Raw genomic sequence first — 21,985 nt, 5'->3', positions numbered from 1 at the left:
TTTAGGCTACTGTTGTCTCGAGTTTATAGATAATGTATCAAACCACAATGGAAACAAAACTCACTCTTTTCTTTGAAGTGGCTGATGTCTATATATATGTATATATATATATGTGTGTATATATACATAGGTCTTGTTTCTGTACCAATTTCGATGACTTTGGCCTGACAGAGCAAGATGGAAATCGGCCTGTAGCAGTTTGGGTCAGAGCCTCCTTAGAGGGGAAGAATGACTTTTTAAAGCAAGCGAAGAGATGATTTCAGAAGTTTAAAGACATTTGTTTATTCAGAAGTTTGAGCAGAGGTTAAAACAATCGGCCCGGAGGAGATTTGCCTGTGGTTGGTGGAGTCTGTTCCTCTTTGCACTAGAAGAAAAAGGACAATATCAGTCCACTGCATGTAGTTTTAGTTAACAAATGTTTTCCAGATGGCCCGTACCCCGTTTTCCCTGTCGTCTGTAGTTCATCTGGTGTGCAGGTTGCACACACTGGCCTCTGCATGAACCATCTGCTTGGCTGTGCGAGTCACAAATCTCAGCATCACAGTGGACAAAGATCTGTAGACGGACAGAAGGGTTTAGAACACAGGGGGATTATGGGACGTGACCAATATACACAACTCTTATTTTACCTCGTTCTTCAGAACCTCCTCATCTTTAGTGAAGGTGAACATCTTCATTGAGAAGCGTTTGATGTGGGATGGGACTAAAACCCTGGCGTCACTCACAACAGGATGGAAAATAGTCACATAGCTGTCATCAGGATTCTCACAGCTGGGGAGGGGTAAAATATACATTTCAATCCCTTACAATTATAACAAGTCAGATGTAAAGTTGAGAATGCACCTGGCAGTATGCTTCTCATTACCTGTCCACAATGATATCCCAGCTAGGCAGAGACGTCCGGTCTTCATCAAGTGTAGCCCAACAGCTCTCCAAGATGAGCTCCAAATTTGGGTCAGTAGACTCAACCAGCTTCACCTCAAAATACAAAGGCTGCCTCAGATATTTTACAACTGGATAATCTGCCGCTTGGTAGAAGAGCGTGTACGATGAATCTGTAGAAGGAGAGTCCCATTAGAAGGAGGCATTGCCCAGACAGGGTACAGTTGCCAAAACAAGGTTTTAATGAAGACAACTTTACCCTGGGATAGCCTCATTTGAACCATCAGCTGTCCTGAGCCGATCTCTGTGGTGGGTTCATTGAGTCTTGGGTTTGCGCTGAAGCCAACAGTCTGAGTCTCATTGACCACATAGTAGCAGGAAATAGTTTGTCTTGGAGAAAAGAAAATACACAGAGGTGGAGCTCACGAGAAAGTATATTAGGACCAAAGATTGGACGAGTCTCTCTACCTGTACTGCGGACCAACTGGCGATGCTCCTTTGTTGTAAGGCAAGGCAATCTCATTTTCATACAGCATGTAGTGGTCAAAGAACTTCATACAAAAGACCAGAGGCATGAGAATTTGACAAAATATTAGTGAGATGCAACGTGAATACACACTTACCGTTCTTGTGGTTCCACAGGATGCAACATTGAAGGAGAAATATGCAAAGCGATCACCACTGAATGTCGGTTTGCAAGACTGGTCCTTTAGGGTCAGCCTACTTGGGATCATATTGGTCACAGAATCCACCTTCACAGCTGTAGCCGCCATCGTTCCATTGGGGTAGCACTCTGAGGGTAGAGGTAGTAAGGGTGAAGAAAATGTCCTGCAGTCCCATCAGCACAAACACTAAACATTTATTAAGTCTTACTAGTTGTTGTTAAGGGGAAGTTGCAGGACAAGAGGAGATCAGCGAGCACCCACTCATTATGGGTATGCAACAGAAAGAAGTCAACGTGGGCCCTTAGTGAATCTGATGTTATCAGCTGTAAGACAAAGAGGAAAGTTATCCGGTGCAGCTGAGTCAAGGTGAAATGTTATTGTGAAACCTACCTCGAAATTCACGTCCTTGGCATTATACGGAAGAATAACGCTGAAGTGTGTGCCGTTTTCTTGGAACTGGTAGTCAGCCATCTCAGGTGTCAGCTGTTGATTTCCAACCATTGCCTTGAAATTGTTGCCTTGACTCCCGTATTTCACACTGATGTAAAACTGGTTCTGGTCACAGGTGCCAGTGATGGTGGGTAGATCTAAAAGCAGAGACAAGGTTGACCAATGGACTGAGCATCTTTGTAACGGTGCGTTGGCGTCATATTTAAAAGGAAGACACCCAAGGCGTTTGTCAATTAGCATCCATATCACATCCTTCAGTTGACTGACAGATAAGATTACTTCTCCTGAAAAAAACCAAAAATGTAAATATTTAAAATGAATACATTTTAAACATACCTGGGAAATGTCATAGCAATATTAGTTTGATTTCTCTCCCCACAGCAATTGTGAGCTAGATACTGTGAAAAGCAATATCTCACCAACATCTTGCAGAGATGCCTGCAACTCGACTGGGTGGGCAAAGAGAGTTTCCTCAGGAAGGATGATAAACCCAAATATCAGAGAGAGGAAGTAGGTTGTAACCAAGGGTTCAGGATTCTGCAGGCATAAACATCTCAGTCATGTCACTGAAACAGAACAAATAAGCTGGCGCCATGTGACGTTTAGCATCTATAATTTCACTTGCATCTTTCAGGACGATATCGGCATCAAAGGGCACTAAAACAGAGATGCTCTTGCTTCCATTGGAGTGGCGGTGCTCTTGGACGGTAAAACCTCTGGCATTGCTCTCTTCAACAGTGAGCACACTGGTGGAGAAGGTGATGTTCCTCAGCACCACATCATGAAGAAGGGGCCCCAAGACAACGCTGAACACTCGGGCCTCTGGGACAGTATCTGAGGAATAGGAAACAGGTTAATAGCCTTTCTGCATTAGCCTGAAGTTCCATCATCTACCAGATAATGACTTACTTTCTTGGACATGGAGAGCTTGAAGAATAAGAGGGGTGGTAATGGGAAACAAAACCTTGTATCTGGTGTCATCTTGGGAGACAGTGGTCCTCCACAGTACCTCAAGCATGGGCTCCACATGATAGGTGATGTGGTACTGGTAATCTGGGGCATGGCTCTGCAATTATTCACTACATTATTAAAACATTCCAAAAAAGTTACTCTTGCATTTCTAAGCTAGAGAACTTCCCAACCTTATAGTGACCGTCAGGCGAGCCGACTGGGATCTCAATGACGATGTGGAAATCTGTGGCGGACAGCGTGTACCCTCGTGCAGCCATCTGAGATCTATCAAGCCTCTTGCCGTTGATGCCCATGTGCATTTCTCGGATTTTAAAGCTGCCATCTACCAGTGGTGTCATGCGGTGTGGTACGTGCCAAGAGATTATATTGTTGACGAAGAGGACTCCACCTGTTAATGATAACCCAACTGTTGATGCATCTGCGTGACAAACTAAGGGAGACAATGGTCATACACCGATTGTGCGAGACGTGCCTGTGGGACAAGCAGCTGCCAAGTCCACCACAGCCAGACCATGTGGTGCCTTGTAGTAGGCGCTCACCCTGAACACTTCCATGGAGACTCCATCCACCTACAAGATGGCAGGTTTACTCCAACGCTTCCAAAGCCAAGATTAATGCAAACTATGTAAAGGCGTTTTGCTTACTTCTTCCGATGTAGTCTCTGCTGTATTGTAGGGGGATCGCAGAACCAGACGGGTTGAGGTCACCATGGCACCATAGCCGGCTTGTTCAGCCTCCCTCAGCACCATCGACACTGGTTCTGGGGTGTAAAATGCCAATTTCCAGATGCCATGTGCTGCCCCAGAGGCCTGTAGGTAAGGGGAGAATTACTACATTCCTCTGTTGAATGAGACAAACTGTGCAGGTTGAAAAGCAAGCCCACTACAACCAGAATTTTTAAACATACATCAGGAATGATGTCGATCTCTTTAACATCTCGAGTCTGACCCTTAGCTTCAGGAGTAGCAATGTGGTGAGACACCTAAAAACAAGAGGTGGCTTAGATTGTGAGAGACAAGTTAGTCGAACTATCGATATTAAGTGACCCACTTCCATGTAGTTCCTGTCGCAGAGAATCTCTCGAGAGGCCCAGCGAGTGTAGCTGCAAGTCTGCATCACATCATGGGTAACCAAGTCTGATCCACTGGGGCCGTACAGCCGGAGCCTTAAGCCAACATTAAAGGTTTGGTCGTCCTACCAATTAAATGCGGGAACAAGGATTTGGCATTATAAGAGTCACGCTCAAATACAGCAATTTTTTTTATTTATATTCACTCTAGTTGATGTGCACCATCAGGGAAACTATCATTTATTTTACTAAAATACATATACATTTTCACAGGTCAAACATTGGACATTTAAGATGGCTGCTTTATAAAACGGTTCAGCACGAATACTGACAGGCTAAAACTAAGTCTAGTAAAATTCATTTTTGTAAGTAATTAAAACAAATGTGCAAACATCTTTCTCAGTGTGAAATTATAATTGAATGTCATCTGATAGATGAGCTCAAACATACTTGGTTGTCCACGTAGCAGCCCAGCAGAGAAGAGTAGATTCTGGTGTTACCCCACGGGTCAGACTCCATGCTGTATCCACACTGAGCAGCCAAGTTGGGTGTTATCACAATGTGCTCGGTACCATCTTGGGGGGGGAAATAAAGACAAGCATGACAGGACACCCCTCTGCTAGTGTTAACCAATCAGTCTTCCTAACAGATTGTATACTTACTGATGGCCTCCACCTCAAGCCCATTGCCCACTGCTAGGGCCTTGTCCAATGACAGCCTCATTAGATTACCCACGCAGTCTGAATGCAAGCCACTGCCTGCTAACAGAAAAGGCTTGTGAGGAGTAGTAAACTTTCTGTAACAGTGGTGAAGGAATCGTTTGAATTCCAGCTTACTTGACTGTGAATTGCCCTTCATATTTGGCCTTGCTTGACCCAAGAGGATTACTGCAGCCATCAAGTTCCAGAGCAAACTTCAAGTAAAACATATTATTTAGAGACATAAAGTGTGCAGCTTGCAGTCTAAGAACAACGAAAGTAAATAAACTTACATGTTCCCGAGCCTACACATCTTGCAGTCCGAGGGCAGCCAAACAAAAGAACTAGAGGAATCCAATCACTATCACAGCTTGGCACTGAACACCCAATACACCCGATAACAGGCCAACTCTGAAGAGAAGTGACTGACTGCTTACTGATCCATCGCCAGCTGTTTTATACATCAGTTAATTACAATACACATCCGACACCATCACCAGCTGTTTCAAAAGGGACCTGTTACAGGTGATCTTCCATCTGGTTTTGCCTGATGCCAGAGTTCAGTATTTCTCTAACTGCTAACTCTTTGACATCCCAATGTTTGCTTTCCCCAAAGACAAAACTAAAAACACAAACGGAAACAAAACAAGTATGCTCTTCTTCCCCTTTTTTTAAAAAGGCTTCAGATTTTGGGAAATACATATATACGCCATAAACATCAATTCCATTAACATTAGTTCATGTCTTGTAGGTCTTTTTCCACTGTGATGTTATGGGGTCAGATCAGTCTCAATAATTGCAAATGCACACAGAGAGACTCACAAATGCAAACAGACAAATTCACAAATGCGCACAGAACAATTCACAAATACATTTTATTTACACAGAACAAATAAATTCCAATGCACACAGAAATATATTTTGATTAGTTTGTTTGTGTATCGCAATGCATTGGTTTGTGGATCGCTACGCATTTGTGCATGGGTTTTGAGACTCGCCTGCCGTGGCTCGATTCGCAAATGCTTTTTTTTCAACATGGTCCAATCTGTAGCAAATCAGATGTAACCTCCATTTTCTACTTGGGAACTATACGCTATTCACATGTTCACATTCCAATAACGGTACCGTAGGCTGGTAAGGAAAGTGATGGAGTGGTAGTTTTTATACCATCCTTCATACCCGATAGGGTGGCATTTCAAGTACTGATTTTACTTTCCAGCGCCCTCTGACGCCACAACTGATCAAACTTTATCGACTCATGTCTGAGAAAGTCAGCACGTGTCTGACAGATTGTTTTCTCTGGCCGTGGTAAGTGCCGCCTTTCATTCTGATGTCAAATTTACGTCAATCTTCTTGACAGAGGCTGACTGACTGAACATACATGGTTGTGTGGGTGTAGTCGATGAATATAGTACACAAACTTTAGTCTCTTGAGTGTAAAACGACAAAAACTGTTCTTTGCTCTTTCTACTCCTTTTAAATATGTTGTGCGGAGGGACACGGAGAAGATGAAGCAGCTGCTGCATTTGTACTGTATAAGTGCCGTGCGTCTTCTAACTCTACAAGTGTTAATGTTAAAGTGTTTACTCAGTCATTTGTATATTTTTAAGGTTCCTCTTTGAACTGAATAAAACAAATTGGAATACAAGTGTGTGTGGTCATGACTACAGTGATTTAGCAATATAAAAAAGAAAAATGTACACAGTGGGGAAATTCTTCTCTGTATTTGACCAGCCTTAGTTATTAAGAGTCGAAAAAGGCACCGCCTGCCGACTCCATAGTTCTCCTAGGAGACTTTAATGCTCACGTGGGCGATGACAGAGAAGCCTGGCGGGGGGTGATTGGGAGGAACGGCTTGCTCGATCTGAACCCCAGCGGTGTTCTGTTATTGGACTACTGTGCACCTTATGTCCTTAACAACACCATGTTCGAACATAAGGTGGCTCATAAGTGTTCCTGGTACCAGAACACATTAGGCCGGAGATCAATGATCGACTTTGTGATCGTATAATCTGATGTGCGGCCGTATGTCTTGGACACTCGCGTGAAGATAGGAGCAGAGCTGTCAACTGATCACCACCTGGTGTTGAGTTGGATTAGATGGCGGGGGAGTTGGCTAGAGAGACCTGGCAAGCCCAAACGTGTCGTGCTGGTGAACTGGGAACGTCTGGTCGAGACCTTCCGGGCCTCCGGATGAATTTCTCACACATCCCGAGGGAGGTTGGGGGCATGGAATCCGAGAAGACCATGTTAAAGCCTCTGTTGTAGAAGCGGGCGATAGGAGCTGTGGTCCTAAGGTCATCGGTGCCTGTCGTGGTGGCAACCCGAGAACCCGGTGGTGGACACCGGGAGTTAGAAAAGCCGCCAAGCAGAAGAAGGAGGCCTTCCGGGCCTGGTTGGACGTTGCCGGACGGTGGAAAGAGCACTTTGAGAAACTTCTAAATCCGTCCAACATGTCCCCTTTAGAGGGGGCAGTGCCTGCAGACTTGGGGGGGTCGGGGTGGTGGTTCCCATTTTCAAAAAGGGGACCGGAGAGTGTGCTTGAACTATAGTGGTATCACACTACTCAGCCTCTCGGGGAAAGTTTATGCCAGGATGCTGGAAAGGAGACTCCGACCGTTGGTTGAACCTCAGATTCCAGACCAGCAGTGCGGATTGCGTCCCGGTCGTGGAACTGTGGACCAGCTCTTTACCCTCGCAAGAATACTCAAGGGGTCCTGGGAGTTTGCCGAACTAGTCTACATGTGCTTTGTGGACTTGCAGAAGGCTTTCGACCGGGTCCCTCTGGGATTATTTTGGGGGGTGCTGCGGGAATATGGGGTTCCGGACTCGTTGCCACGGTCTCTGTACGTCTGCAGTAAGAGCTGTGTTCGCATTCTCGGCATTAAGTCAGACACGTTCTCAGTGGGTGTTGGCCTCCGCCAGGGCTGCCCTTTATAACCGGTCCTGTTTGTTATTTTCATGGACAGGATATCTAGGCGTAGCCTGGGGGTGGAACAGGTCAGGTTTGGGAATCACGGGATCGCCTCTCTGCTGTTTGCACATGATGTGGTCCTGTTAGCATCCTCGGACCCGTGACCTCCGGCATTCACTGGGGCGTTTTGCAGCTGAGTGTGAAGCGGCAGGGATGAGAGTCAGCAACACCAAATCTGAGGCCATGGTGCTCTGCCGGAAACCGGTGGATTGCTCCCTCCAGGTGGGGACAGAGTGCCTACCCCAAGCGAAGGAGTTCAAGTATCTCGGGGTCTTGTTCACGAGCAGACACGTGCACAGATAGTCCCCTAGTGGTGCTCAAGCACCTGCCCTTTTGCCCTTGATGAGAAAAGTGCCCCTTCTGCTGGAGACACATATTTTCTTCAATAATAAGTATTTAAGAATAAAAGTTACTCTCTCTGTCATCAATTCCCCCAAATGTGTTTTGATATCTGACAGAGCATTTACAGTTGCAATCAAAATTATACAACCCCCATTGCACATTAGGTTTAGTGTCAAAATATACAATTTCTCAGCTGTTTGCAATAAAAAAATTACACAAGAATTGTTTAAGTAGTTTAATGAAACTAATATTACATGTCATTTTATAATATTACAAGGGTTTCATCCAAATTCAACACAAAATACTACTTTTAATGACTTTAATGAATTTACTGCAGTCTCAACATTATTCAACCCCTTCGCCTGCTGGGTGCATACTTTTGTCCGTCCTTTGCCCTATTAAAAATAGAAAAAGTCCAAGGGAGGGAGTTCCCCTGCTTCAGGGCTGTGTATCTGTCTCTTTGTCTCTCTTTCTTTCTCTTTCCTTTCTCTCTCTGTCTATTTCTCTCTCTCTTTCTCTTGTACTTCCCAGAAACAATTTCTTAGCCTGAGTGGGTTTGTTTTCATGTTCATGAGCCAGCTCTATGAATCCCTTACAGCTGTGTGTGTGGGGGGGAGGGAGGGAGATTCTTCTATAGTCACGAGAGAAAAAGATGCACATCTGTCTGAGCGCTCTTTACGGGAAACGGCCCTGTGCATGTGAGCGTACAGTATGTGTGTGTCTGTCTGTTGGAGTGTGTGCATAATGTGTGTGTGTATAATATCAGAGCCAGCCTGTCTGTGTACTGATAACCTTGGCCAAGGTCATAAGGTGAGCTTAGCCGTTCTCTGTTCATGAACGTGACTGGAATGTTGGTGCCTTACAGTCAGGTCGGGAAGATAATTGTCTCTCCGTGCAAGAGGGTTCATAGAGAGTTGTTTTATTTAGAGGACCAGTGTGAGCTTTGGTGCCATGTTTACAGATGTTTACTGCAAAGTGTGAGTTCACATCAGCTGTTACTTTGCCATGTTGTACAAAACCGCAACACTATGCGGTGCAAATACAATTTCCTTCATCATGTGTTTGTATTTAGTTCAAAGATTTAACTCAATTTGTTAAGCTTGCAAGTTAAAAAACACTCATAGCTCAGATCTGTTACAATGCCGATTTTTGTGTTTAAGTGGCCGCTGAAGGAGGTATGTAAGACATAAGAAGCATGTATATAATATAAACATGAGACATGGATCCATTTGAATAGTTGAACGCCACTTTAATTAGTAGTTATGTGCAGTGCAGAGAAGTTTAATTGATATACATTTATAAATCCTTTCATTTTTAGCAGCACGAGACAAAACATTAAGCACAAAACATCGAGAATCATCACAAAATGTTAATCAATTATCTGTCAAAATAAATCATACAATGTTGTGAGATGTTTTATCAATGTTTACGAGTCAAACAAATCATCCAGGTTTTTAAATGGGGTTTAACATGTTTTTTACACTACTTGACATGAGGCATCTTGGCCTCATGAGGGTTGTCTGGGTTCACTGAAAGGCACATGGTGAGACGTATCAAATATGTCTCCCAATAAATGTGTTATAACTATTGTATTTATTATATCCAGCAGTTTTTCAAATTTGGTGATGTAGTTACTGATTGGTTTCATTTACAGTTCAAAAGAATAAGAATAATTGATGCATCTAGAATCCCTTAAATAACATGTTCTGCTCCTGTGAGATTCATGTTAGTGATTTCTGCGTTGAGAATCAGAATCAGAATCAGTTTTATTGGCCAAGTAAGTTTGCACAGACAAGGAATTTTACTTGGTAAAGTGACTCTCAGTGTGCTTACAGTGTGCTTACAGTGTGCATTCTCAGAATGAACAAGGAAGTTAATTTCCATACTTGTCACATCAGATCAACCTCTTGACGTCACGCCTTTAACCTATGTGTGGACTTTAAAAAATTAAAGCAGGTCGGAGGCACTGTTTTTGCCAAATTTGTAAGAGCTTTTAATCAATCGCCATGTGGTGCATGTTAAGATCGAGCTGGGTTACAACCCGACTGACAAACGGCCGTCCTCAAAGGCCATCTTGTTCATTACAATAATCCGCATTACGGATTTCCTCATTGCTTTCAGCTCCCAGCCTCCTCCTCCTCCTCTTCTTCACCAGGAGGACTACTGCCACTATGACCACCAGCGCTATGATAATCAGCCCGAAGGCTAACCCGGCCTTTTCGCCTCCAGACATCTGACGCGATTCGGGGTTAAGCTTCTCAATCATTGCCTTGATTTCCTCTGGTTTGGCCAGCTTCCACGCCTTGGTCTTCCCCACTCTGATCCAGCTCATATCTCCATCAGTCATGACCATGACTGTATTTGTGGCTTGCATGCTGACAAGTGGAGGCTTGATGAAAGGTGGCAGACGGATCGGAAGCAGCTGCCCACCTGTGAACAGATCTGACTGGACACAGTAAAGGATTTCACAGCCGTCGCTCACTGCGGCGAGGTGCTGGCTGAACTTAGGAGGGCAGCGGCGTTGATTATTTGCCAACGGGTTGTTTGACTGACAACTGAAGAGGCCTCCGAATGACACTGAGTATCTGCTGCCGATTTCATAGTCCTTACCCACGCAGATCACTTGGCCATCCGAGAGAAACTTCACTGGAATGAAACTTGTGGGACAGCTTTTTGCATTGGTGAGGGGGTTCAGGAGGGAGGGGCTGTACATGCCTCCGAACAGATACCCTGAGTTGTCTGGGGCCTTTCCGCTCACAGAGCACCAGTAGGTGTCGATGCGTGCAGAGCGAACGTGGTAGTTGTCCTGACACACTGGACTATCGCAATGTGAAAGCCAAAGAAACCCACATTTAGAGCCTTGGTTGTGGCAGTCGTAGGTAGTGTAACCCTGCTGTCTCACCTCCGATCTCAGTAAAGTGGCAGAGTAAGGCGAAAGACAGGAAAAGTTCCCTGTTTGTGGGTTTTTCTGGGCCAGAGCATCACACAGTGGACCTGCATCTGAGCTGATAAAAGTACACTTTTGGTACACGCCACCAAAACTGAGGTTTGTAGCGGGGCCCTCGCAGGATGCGTCATCAATGTTGGCTTGGAAGTTAAAGTTCTTGGATTTGACGTCGACGCATCCTGGTCGCGTGTTGACCATGTAGTATCGCTTCACAGCCTGACTCACCGCAAGAGCCACTTTGTCCACCGTAGGTGGTGGCAGATCGAGCAAGGTGTTGATGTTTATGAAGTAGTGCAAGGGGAATCCCGACCGATCAATAGCAACCAGGTTGTTCTTGGTACTTTCCTGCCACTTCTGCAGTGTGATGCCAGGATAGAAAGGCGTGCCCCCGCCATGGCTTTGAATAAGAGAGTACTGAATCTTGGACTGATATGTTAGAAGAGAGGGGCTCTGTTGGGTATTCTGACTGCTTATTTCAAACTTGATCTTGTCAAAAAAGTTTAAGCCTGCTTGCATTTTGACAGAGGAACTGTCCGATGCACTGTCGGACACATTTGAAGAATGGATGTAGTCTTCCCCCACCAAAGTGGCCCCAGCATCAACACTGGTGATGACGTGGGTTCCATAGTCCAGCACCATCTTCTCTGAGAGATAGACTACGTTCCTTGTTTGGTTGTTTTCAATTGCATCGGCTATCTCTTTGACTTGTTGGGAAAAGCGTGTGTCCAGAGTGAAGTCTGGAAACACCTTAACTGTGTAGATGAAGTTACGAACCTTTGAAGAAAAATATAAATATCATTTATTGGTTGTTTTTTTCAGTTTAATTATTTTGTATTAATTTTGCTTTATTTACATTTTAACTGGCCATCTGTAAGATCTGTCGTGTAACTACAGATAAAGAAATAGCCGTCTTGCTCACATTGGCACATATACGGCAATGTTGTTGAATGTTGAATATACATAAGCTGTTCAAGGGCCACTTAACATTTTTATCAACCAGATCGATCCATCCAAGTAATCCACCATATAGTTGTGATATATATATATATTAGGGCTGTCAATCGATTAAAAAAAATTAACTAATTAATCGCACATTTTGAAATTCATTAATCGCGATTAATCGCAATTAAAAGTTAAAAGTTAAAAGTTCATTCTTTTTAAAGACCAAACTTCACACAGAGCTGTGTTTTCAAAGAGGCTCCTACCTATAAAGTGCCAGCAAGGTATTTAATATCGTGGATGATAAATTGTTTCTTCAGTGAAACATCAGATTAGTAAAAAAAATATATATATTGAGACCCCATTGGTCCTGTCACTGAACAGCAGCAGAACCAGTGGCCTTGGTAACTGACTGACATTCAAATATGTCACGTTAACCCTCTGGAGGCTGGGCTCATATTATACATTTTACAAAAAAAATTAAATTCACCATTTAATTAAAGGCGTTTTCATATGACACATACCCACGTGTTCTACATCAAACATTCCAGAACAATCTCAGCTCTATTCAATGAGGCTCAGCTGTCCTGGTGCCATGTTCTCTGCTCTCTGACTGACAGGCTGCTATAGGTGGGAGGTCCTTTGTGATTTACTGAGTGTTCATTGGTTGTTTTTTCCCCAAAATGTTGACAGACAAACGGATTGACCAATCACGGTGAAGGTTTCGTGTGACGAGTTATTTCCACGCCGCGTCACCCGACACGTCGCCCCTCCGTTCCTCTGTGTCTCAGAGGGGGAGACGGGAGGAAGGAGGAGCAGGAGGAAACCCGACTGATTAATCCACGAGTTTAAACTGATTTCTGATCCTTATTTTCGCGGAGAAATAATTGTTTTAAAAACGAAAACAGTGTTAAACCGTACTACCGCGGTTTGACACTCGGTTTGAGTGTAAAAACTTCAACGAACACCGGAAGTAAACCAAGTTGCGTTAATTCCGTTAAAATATTTTAGTGCGTTAACGCGGCCAAATTAATCGCATAGCTTAACGCGTTAACGCGGACAGCCCTAATATATATATATATATATCAAAAAAACTATTAGATTAATTTAACTCATGATCCACAATCATCTGCCATGAACCACATGTGCATTTTATTCATCCAAACTATAGAAAATAGAAACTTACTTGCACTCTGGCTGTGATTGAAGAGTCTTTGACCTGATGGGTTTTCATCCTCTGGTTCTCTGTCGAAAATTTGCCATTCAGCACCGAGAAGAAGGAACTCTCTGCATTTATGGAATGAGATGTCAAGCTTCTCTGCTCCAGCCAGGAGCTGATTATCTCAGAGATCACCTCAATGCCCGTCTCCTTGTGGGGGATGACAAACACCTCATCTGGGATGAGATAAAGCCCGTCCTCGGTGCTCTGGCACTGGAAGTAGCTGAGGTTCATGACTCGACCTGCGTCCGTGTTGCGGAGGTTGTCCCAGCCTCCGCCCGGCAGCACCTCCAGTGCTGTGATGGAGAGGTTGGAGGAGGCGCGACATTGCCTGAGCCAGTTGGTGGGGCGGCTGATGGGGACCGAAGAGCAGACATAGAGGAGGGAGAGAGCCAGGAGTGTCTCTGCTATCTTCATGATGACTGTCAGAGAGAGCTGAGACGAACGACTAAAGGTTCAAACCTATTCCTCCTCCCCTTATTCAGTTTATCACATGACCAACAGGAACATCCAGTTTAGACACTGGTGGGGGAGGATTGGTTTTACTTTCATTTGCAAGTCTGCTTCTTTTTTTTTCCACAAAGACTACTATATAGAAATAAGCTGGCCAAAAATGTTATTGAACCTGAGTCCTAAATGTTGACTGAGCTCATGTTCTATCGGAGGAATATGCCTTGACAGTATACAACAAAAGTTATTAGTCCGTTTTTGACATTGTTTAATGCTGTGACCTGTGTTATCTAATCGTTATTTAAGGATGGGAGTTTCCAGGAAGGGCGTCATTGATTTGCCTTAACTATTCATTTCAGAAGTCATGAAAACAAACAGGTACGCTTGAAGTGCAGAGTTCTCAGGAACTCTGGATTAGTGCACACACCAGACGAGTTTAGCCCTACACCTGCCCGTCATCTACAGTGTATATGTTCACGTTCACTTTTACACTTTCTCTCTTATTATCCCCCAACCAATTATCTCAAACTGCTACAATGTGAATGTAAAGACCGTGCCTGGTCCCTGTCCCAAAGAAGTCAAGGGGGTGTCCCAGGCGTCCACCATCTCCTGGACCTGATGACTCAGTGGGTCGGTGTATTAGGGATGGACGGAGGAGGATCTAAAGTGACAAAGTAAAGATAGAGAGGGTGGAAGTGTACAACTAATGGTGGTTGGAAAAATGGTGAAAATGAAGCTTCACGTTGATGCTTCGCTTGATAAACGCTCTCTTTCACAGTTATTCTACTTTTAAGGTCCCGGTGAAATTATTCGTCAATTTCCTTTTATCAAAGGGAACTGGAAGAAGACATGAATACAAGATACATTTAAAAGGAAGTGGTGGTATTAGCACGTGTTTGAGAATAGTCACATAAGTGTATGTCACCGGGGAAACTATTTGATTCTCCTCATTGTTTATTTTTGGGTTAGTAACATGACATCAGTGGTGTATAGTAAGGAAGTATAACTACTTTGTTACTTAGCCTAAGTAGTTTTGGATATTTGTACTATACTTTCCGAATTATATTTCTGTTTACTTTCACTTTTACTTCACTACATTTTGCAAAGAAAACTGATATATTTACTCCGATACATTTCCCCTGAAACCTTCGTTACTCGATCTTAAATCAAATCTATCTTTAAGAAAAAATGAATCATGTGACCAACATCGGGGACTGTTGTGGAACAGACTCCAAGCAAGCAGGTTGAATCAGTGGTGCTAGTTTGCAAGTTGCATTGGTTAATAATGTTCTTGCGTAATTGCAAACAAGTGTTTCCTGTGGTACAAAATAAACAAAAACATCCATGTCAGAGGCACAGAACATACAAGCATGCAGAGAAACAAACACAACAATGTCATCCAGATACAGGAGAAGCGACTGGAACCTCTGATCCCCCAAAATGTGTTCAATCAACCGCTGAAAGGTACCTGGTACATTACAGAGCTCAAACCTAAAAATAAACAGCATTAAATGCATATATACAAATACACCTATCCCGCCATCAACTGGTAGAAAGTGTAAACACTACCTTTACTCTGTGTTCCAAAACGTTTTTAAATGATTCTTCAATGAATACTTTTTCTAAAATATAATTTCTATTGATTAACTCCGTTAAAAAACGTACAATGGGGACATTCCACTTATCCTCATTAAGGTCACTGGGTGCTGGAGCCGATCCCAGCTGACATTGGGTGAAGGCAGGGTACACCTGGATAGGTCGCCAGTCCATCCAGGGCACATATAGAGCCAGACCACCATTCACACTCACACCTATGGGCAATTTAGAGATCAATTAACCCGAGCTGCGTGTCTTTGGACTGTGGGAGGAAACCAGAGAACTCCACAAGGGCCACCCAGACCGGGAATTGAACTCACGGCCCTTGCTGTGAGGCGATAGTGCTACCCACTACACCACCGTGCAGCAATGTGGACATGTACAAATGTATTCTTCCTTGTAGTATTATCAAAAATATATTCCACGAGTTCGACAGGAAAATCTTGACAAAACAATGACCTCTTGTAATCAGTGCCAAAAGGTCCCATCTGAAAGTTAAAAAAAACAGGATTGGTTTCCTGAAGTGTTTCCCTTACCACAGTTAACTGTTGTCAGTGTTGCAATTATGTTCCAGTAGCACCTTTTATTACACTATGACCTTTTTTTAACCAGGTAAAATCATTTGAGAACTAATTCTCATTTACAATGATGACCTGACCAAAAGGCAGCAGGGCAGTCCACACAAACAGCACAGATACAATATACAAACATGAGAAAATTGCTAAAGACAACATGGGTAAATGAATACACTATTTTCAAAAATAAATCAATTACAAAAGTAATAGGCAGATTACTGGATGCTCTATGTAGAAATGGATGAGAGAAGTAAGGGCTTGTCAGCAGTCAACTATGACTTGTTGCAGCTTTTGTTTGAACATGGTGAGAGAGGTGAGAGCCGTTAGTTTGAACGTGTTTTGCAGTGAGTTCCAGTCATCTGCAGCAGCAAAATCACAGGCGTTATGACCAAACACATTACGGACTTTTGAAACGAACCTAATGAAGTCACTGGATATTAAACAGTGATTGCTGTCAGAAATGTGCAGAAGTGTTCAAAGGTAGCGAGGGGTCATTCCCATTTTCACAAGGGTGGCAGAGTGTGAAGGAGGCCTCGTTTTGTTACAGGACGAAAAAAAATTGTTTTTTCCTGTGTGATGTCTTATTTATGCAAATATATTACCTTGAATATTTGCTTTGAAGAAAATTCATATAACAGTTTGAACACCCTACATTTAAAAGCATAAGAAAATAGTTCATGCAACTGGTTTTAATGAGATGGATCTGGTTGTGTAACAGTTCCTAGTTATCAGGAAGTTAGAAATTAGTGGAGAAAAAATAACCATGACATCCGGACCTGAATAGTGTGTTCTTCCAAAAGGTTGACCCAATTGAAGGAAATCAAATGTCTGTCTAATTTCCTGCAAATAAAAATTGTTTACCTAAATGTAATGCAGGGTTAAAACCAAAAAGCCTCATACAAATAAAGTGAAGAGATGATTTCCAAAGTTAAAAGACATTGGTTTATTCAGAAGTTTAAGCAGAGGTTAAAACAATAGGCCCGGAGGAGATTTGCCTGTGGTTGCTGGAGTCCGTTTCTCTTCGCACTAGAAGAAAAGGACAATATCAGTCAACTGCATGTAGTTTTAGTTGACAAAATGTTTTCCAGATGGCCCGTACCCCGTTTTCCCTGTCGTCTGTAGTTCATCTGGTGTGCAGGTTGCACACACTGGCCTCTGCATGAACCATCTGCTTGGCTGTGCGAGTCACATATCTCAGCATCACAGTGGACAAAGATCTGTAGACGGACATTTTACATATTACACAGGGGGATTATGGGACGTGACAAATATACACAACTCTTATTTTACCTCGTTCTTCAGAACCTCATCTTTAGTGAAGGTGAACATCTTCATAGAAAAGCGTTTGATGTGGGATGGAACTAAAACCCTGGCGTTGCTCACAACAGGATGGAAAATTGTCACATAGCTGTCATCAGGATTCTCACAGCTGGGGAGGGGTAAAATATACATGTAATCCCATACAATTATAACAAGTCAGACGTAAAGTTGAGAATGCACCTGGCAGTATGCTTCTCATTACCTGTCCACAATGATATCCCAGCTAGGCAGAGATGTCCGGTCTTCATCAAGTGTAGCCCAACAGTTCTCCAAGATGAGCTCCAAATTTGGGTCAGTAGACTCAATCAGCTCCACCTCAAAATACAAAGGCTGCCTCAGATATTTTACAACTGGATAATCTGCCACTTGGTAGAAGAGCGTGTACGATGAATCTGTAGAAGGACAGTCCCATTAGAAAGAGGCATCGCCCAGACAGGGTACAGTCTTGCAAAAACAAGGTTTTAATGAAGACAACTTTACCCTGGGATAGCCTCATTTGAACCATCAGCTGTCCTGAGCCGATCTCTGTGGTGGGTTCATAGAGTCTTGGGTTTGCGCTGAAGCCAACAGTCTGAGTCTCATTGACCACATAGTAGCAAGAAATAGTTTGTCTTGGAGAAAAGAAAATACACTGGGATGGAGCTCACGAGAAAGTATATTAGGATCAAAGATTGGACGAGTCTCTCTACCTGTACTGCGGACCAACTGGTGATGCTCCTTTGTTGTAAGGCAAGCCAATCTCATTTTCATACAGCATGTAGTGGTCAAAGAACTTCATACAAAAGACCAGAGGCATGAGAATTTGACAAAATAATGGTGAGATCTAAGGTGAATAACCAATTACCGTTCTTGTGGTTCCACAGGACGCAACATTGAATGAGAAATATGCAAAGCGATCACCACTGAATGCCGGTTTGCAAGACTGGTCCTTTAGGGTCAGCCTACTTGGAATCATATTGGTCACAGAATCCACCTTCACAGCCGTAGCCGCCATCGTTCCATTGGGGTAGCACTCTGAGGGTAGAGGTAGTAAGGGTGAAGAACATGTCCTACAGTCCCATCAGCACAAACACTAAACATTTATTAAGTCTTACTGGTTGTTGTTAAGGGGAAGTTGCAGGACAAGAGGAGATCAGCGAGCACCCACTCATAACGGGTATGCAACAGAAAGAAGTCAACGTGGGCCCTTAGTGAATCTGATGTTATCAGCTGTAAGACAAAGAGGAAAGTTATCCGGTGCAGCTGATTCAAGGTGAAATGTTAAAGTGAAACCTACCTCGAAGGTCGTGTCCTTGGCATTATATGGAAGAATGACGTTGAAGTGTGTGCTGTTTTCTTGGAACTGGTAGTCAGCCATCTCAGGTGTCAGCTGTTGATTACCAACCATTGCCTTGAAATTGTTGCCTTGACTGCCGTATTTCACACTGATGTGAAACTGGTTCTGGTCACAGGTGCCAGTGATGGCGGGTAGATCTAAAAGCAGAGACAAGGTTGACCAATGGACTGAGCATCTTTGTAACGTTGTGTTATTGTCATATTCAAAAAACGCCAAAGGTGTTTTCAGTTAGCATCCATATCACATCTTTCAGTTGACTGACGGATAAGATTACCTTTCTCCTCATCCAAAAATTAATATTTAAAACGAGTACATTTTAAAAGTACCTGAGAAATGTCATGGCAATGTTGGTTAAATTTCTCTTCCCACTGGAGTCACAGCAATTGAGCTAGATACCGTGAAAAGCAATATCTCACCAACATCTTGCAGAGACACCTGCAACTCGACTGGGTGGGCAAATGGAGTTTCTTCAGGAAGGATGATAAACCCAAAGATCAGAGAGAGGAAGTAGGTTGTAACCAAGGGTTCAGGATTCTGCAGGCATAAACATCTCAGTCATGTCACTGAAACAGAACAAATAAGCTGGCGCCAAGTGACGTTTAGCATCTGTAATTTCACTTGCATCTTTCAGGACGATATCGGCATCAAAGGGCACTAAAACAGAGATGCTCTTGCTTCCATTGGAGTGGCGGTGCTCTTGGATGGTAAAACCTCTGGCATTGCTCTCTTCAACAGTGAGCACACTGGTGGAGAAGGTGATGTTCCTCAGCACCACATCATGAAGAAGGGGCCCCAAGACAACGCTGAACACTCGGGCCTCTGGGACAGTATCTGAGGAATAGGAAACAGGTTAATAGCCTTTCTGCATTAGCCTGAAGTTCCATCATCTACCAGATAATGACTTACTTTCTTGGACATGGAGAGCGTGAAGAATAAGAGGGGTGGTAATGGGAAACAAAACCTTGTATCTGGTGTCATCTTGGGAGACAGTGGTCCTCCACAGTACCTCAAGCATGGGCTCCACATGATAGGTGATGTGGTACTGGTAATCTGGGGCATGGCTCTGCAATCAGTCATGACATTTTAATAAAACATCCAAAAACATGACCCTTGCATTTCTAAGCTAGAGAACTTGCCAACCTTGTAGTGACCGTCAGGCGAGCCGACTGGGATCTCAATGACGATGTGGAAATCTGTGGCGGACAGCGTGTACCCTCGTGCAGCCATCTGAGATCTATCAAGCCTCTTTCCGTTGATGCCCATGTGCATTTCTCGGATTTTAAAGCTGCCATCTACCAGTGGTGTCATGCGGTGAGGTACGTGCCAAGAGATTATATTGTTGATGAAGAGGACTCCACCTGTTAATGATAACTCAACTGTTGATGCATCTGTGTGACAAACTAAGGGAAACAATGGTCATACACAGATTGCACGAGACTGGCTGCCAAGTCCACCACAGCCAGACCATGTGGTGCCTTGTAGTAGGCGCTCACCCTGAACACTTCCATGGAGACTCCATCCACCTACAAGACATCAGGTTTACTCAAACACTTCCAAAGGCATGTTTAATGCAAACTATGTGATGGGCGTTGCTTACTTCTTCCGATGTAGTCTCTGCTGTATTGTAGGGGGATCGCAGAACCAGACGGGTTGAGGTCACCATGGCACCATAGCCGGCTTGTTCAGCCTCCCTCAGCACCATCGACACTGGTTCTGGGGTGTAAAATATCAACTTCCAGATGCCATGTGCTGCCCCAGAGGCCTGTAGGTAAGGGGAGAATTACTACTTTCCTCTGTTGAATGAGACAAACTGCAGGTTGAAAAGCAAGCCCACTACAACCAGAATTTTCAAACATACATCAGGAATGATGTCGATCTCTTTAACATCTTGAGTCTGTCCCTTAGCTTCAGGAGTAGCAATGTGGTGAGACACCTAAAAACAAGAAAAGAATGCTTAGAGGGTTAGCGACAAGTTAGTCGAAGTATCGATATTAAGTGACCCACTTCCATGTAGTTCCTGTCGCAGAGAATCTCTCGAGAGGCCCAGCGAGTGTAGCTGCAAGTCTGCATCACATCATGGGTAACCAAGTCTGATCCACTGGGGCCGTACAGCCGGAGCCTTAAGCCAACATTAAAGGTCTGGTCGTCCTACAAATTACATGCAGGATCAAGAATTGTGCATTAAAGGAGACTCAAGAGATCAACTAAAGCAATTTTTAAAATAACTCCACAATTTGTGTATGCCATCAGGGCAACACGTTATTTACTTTTCAATATATAAATTCCTTCACAGGTCAAACATGGTCTGTTTAAGATGGCTACTGTATAGATAGAAAGTGTCATCAGGAACACCGACAGGCTAAAATTAATTCAAATTTTTTTCCAAGTAAATAAAGCAACAAATGATAAAAAGAGCTCAACCATACTTGGTTGTCCACGTAGCAGCCCAGCAGAGACGAGTAGATTCTGGTGTTACCCCACGGGTCAGACGCCATGCTGTATCCACACTGAGCAGCCAAGTTGGGTGTTAACACAATGTGCTGGGTGCCATCTGGGGGAAATGAAGCGAAACATGACAACACTCTTCTAGTGTTAACCAATCATGCTTCCGTACAGATTGTATACTTACTGATGGCCTCCACCTCAAGCCCATTCCCCACTGCTAGGGCCTTGTCCAATGACAGCCTCATTAGATTACCCACGCAGTCTGAATGCAAGCCACTGCCTGTTAACAGAAAAGGCTTGTGAGGAGTAGTAAACTTTCTGTAACAGTGGTGAAGGAATTGTTTGAATTCCAGCTTACTTGACTGTGAATTGACCTTCATATTTGGCCTTGCTTGACCCAAGAGGATTACTGCAGCCATCAAGTTCCAGAACAAACTTCAAGTAAAACACATCATTTAGAGGCATAAAGTGTGCAGCTTGCAGTCTATGAACAAAGAAAGTAAATAAACTTACATGTTCCCGAGCCTACACATCTTGCAGTCTGAGGGCAGCCAAACAACAGAACTACAGGAATCCAATCACTCTCACAGCTTGGCACTGAACACCCAGTGCACCCGATAACAGGCCAACTCTGAAGAGAAGTGACTGACTGCTTACTGATCCATCGCCAGCTGTTTTATACATCAGTTAATTACAATACACATCTGAGACCATCACCAGCTGTTTCAAAAAGGACCTGTAACAGGTGATCTTCCATCCGGTTTTGCCTGATGCCAGAGTTCTATATTTCTCTAACTGCTAACACTTTGACATCCCAACTAATGGTTGCCTTTCCAAAAGACAAAGACTGGTTTGGAGAAATGCATACATATGCCAAACACATCAATTACATTAACACTAGTTAAATTCTGGAACTGTTTTCCACTGTGGTGTTATATTTCTCTAGATCACTTTGACATCCCAATTAATGGTTGCCTTTCCAAAAGACAAAGACTGGTTTGGAGACTCACAAATGCAAACACATAGATTCACAAATGCGCACAGAAAAATAAAAAAATATATTCGATCTACACAGAAGAATTTACAGATAAATTAGACTCACAAAT

At 43.5% G+C, this 21,985-nt stretch overlaps 3 protein-coding genes across 3 annotated transcripts; all 3 read right to left on the bottom strand.

Annotated features, from left to right (window-relative positions):
- Window positions 1–281: 281 nt before the first annotated feature.
- On the bottom strand, window positions 282–5,049 carry LOC130196946 (uncharacterized). Its single transcript, XM_056419389.1, has 21 exons — window positions 5,030–5,049; window positions 4,875–4,951; window positions 4,701–4,796; window positions 4,489–4,613; window positions 4,020–4,163; window positions 3,877–3,951; window positions 3,614–3,778; window positions 3,442–3,538; window positions 3,140–3,357; window positions 2,907–3,063; window positions 2,623–2,831; window positions 2,417–2,534; window positions 1,938–2,134; window positions 1,756–1,870; window positions 1,506–1,675; window positions 1,351–1,433; window positions 1,142–1,272; window positions 866–1,055; window positions 630–771; window positions 438–555; window positions 282–364 (listed from the first exon to the last, which is right to left on the bottom strand). The coding sequence occupies exons 1-21, from the start codon at window positions 5,047–5,049 to the stop codon at window positions 282–284; spliced, it is 2,730 nt and encodes a 909-aa protein (XP_056275364.1).
- A 4,227-nt stretch (window positions 5,050–9,276) lies between these two features.
- Window positions 9,277–13,574, bottom strand: LOC130196884 (macrophage-expressed gene 1 protein-like). The gene is made up of 2 exons (XM_056419282.1): window positions 13,125–13,574; window positions 9,277–11,773 (listed from the first exon to the last, which is right to left on the bottom strand). Exons 1-2 carry the CDS (start codon window positions 13,572–13,574, stop codon window positions 10,115–10,117), a joined length of 2,109 nt encoding a protein of 702 aa, XP_056275257.1. The 3' UTR covers window positions 9,277–10,114.
- A 3,132-nt stretch (window positions 13,575–16,706) lies between these two features.
- LOC130197069 (uncharacterized) lies at window positions 16,707–21,412 on the bottom strand. Its single transcript, XM_056419560.1, has 21 exons — window positions 21,393–21,412; window positions 21,238–21,314; window positions 21,064–21,159; window positions 20,861–20,985; window positions 20,439–20,582; window positions 20,293–20,367; window positions 20,032–20,196; window positions 19,863–19,957; window positions 19,575–19,794; window positions 19,341–19,497; window positions 19,057–19,265; window positions 18,851–18,968; window positions 18,375–18,571; window positions 18,193–18,307; window positions 17,943–18,112; window positions 17,788–17,870; window positions 17,579–17,709; window positions 17,301–17,490; window positions 17,069–17,207; window positions 16,878–16,995; window positions 16,707–16,804 (listed from the first exon to the last, which is right to left on the bottom strand). The coding sequence occupies exons 1-21, from the start codon at window positions 21,410–21,412 to the stop codon at window positions 16,734–16,736; spliced, it is 2,715 nt and encodes a 904-aa protein (XP_056275535.1). The 3' UTR covers window positions 16,707–16,733.
- Window positions 21,413–21,985: the final 573 nt, after the last annotated feature.

The sequence above is a fragment of the Pseudoliparis swirei genome, chromosome 7 (genome assembly GCF_029220125.1).
Source record: "Pseudoliparis swirei isolate HS2019 ecotype Mariana Trench chromosome 7, NWPU_hadal_v1, whole genome shotgun sequence".
NCBI classification, from domain to species: domain Eukaryota; kingdom Metazoa; phylum Chordata; class Actinopteri; order Perciformes; family Liparidae; genus Pseudoliparis; species Pseudoliparis swirei.
This window is presented reverse-complemented; position numbering and strand designations above follow the sequence as displayed.

Coding starts and splice junctions, on each gene's coding strand:
- LOC130196946 (XM_056419389.1), bottom strand. CDS start 5,049: ATGTGTAGGCTCGGGAACAT. Junction 1,676..1,755: donor CTTCCCCTTAACAACAACTA/GTAAGACTTAAT, acceptor CTCTACCCTCAG/AGTGCTACCCCAATGGAACG. Junction 772..865: donor TGGGATATCATTGTGGACAG/GTAATGAGAAGC, acceptor ACCCCTCCCCAG/CTGTGAGAATCCTGATGACA.
- LOC130196884 (XM_056419282.1), bottom strand. CDS start 13,574: ATGAAGATAGCAGAGACACTCCTGGCTCTCTCCCTCCTCTATGTCTGC. Junction 11,774..13,124: donor CAATCACAGCCAGAGTGCAA/GTAAGTTTCTAT, acceptor TTTTCTTCAAAG/GTTCGTAACTTCATCTACAC.
- LOC130197069 (XM_056419560.1), bottom strand. CDS start 21,412: ATGTGTAGGCTCGGGAACAT. Junction 19,498..19,574: donor CGCCTGACGGTCACTACAAG/GTTGGCAAGTTC, acceptor GACTGATTGCAG/AGCCATGCCCCAGATTACCA. Junction 17,491..17,578: donor TCAAATGAGGCTATCCCAGG/GTAAAGTTGTCT, acceptor GTCCTTCTACAG/ATTCATCGTACACGCTCTTC.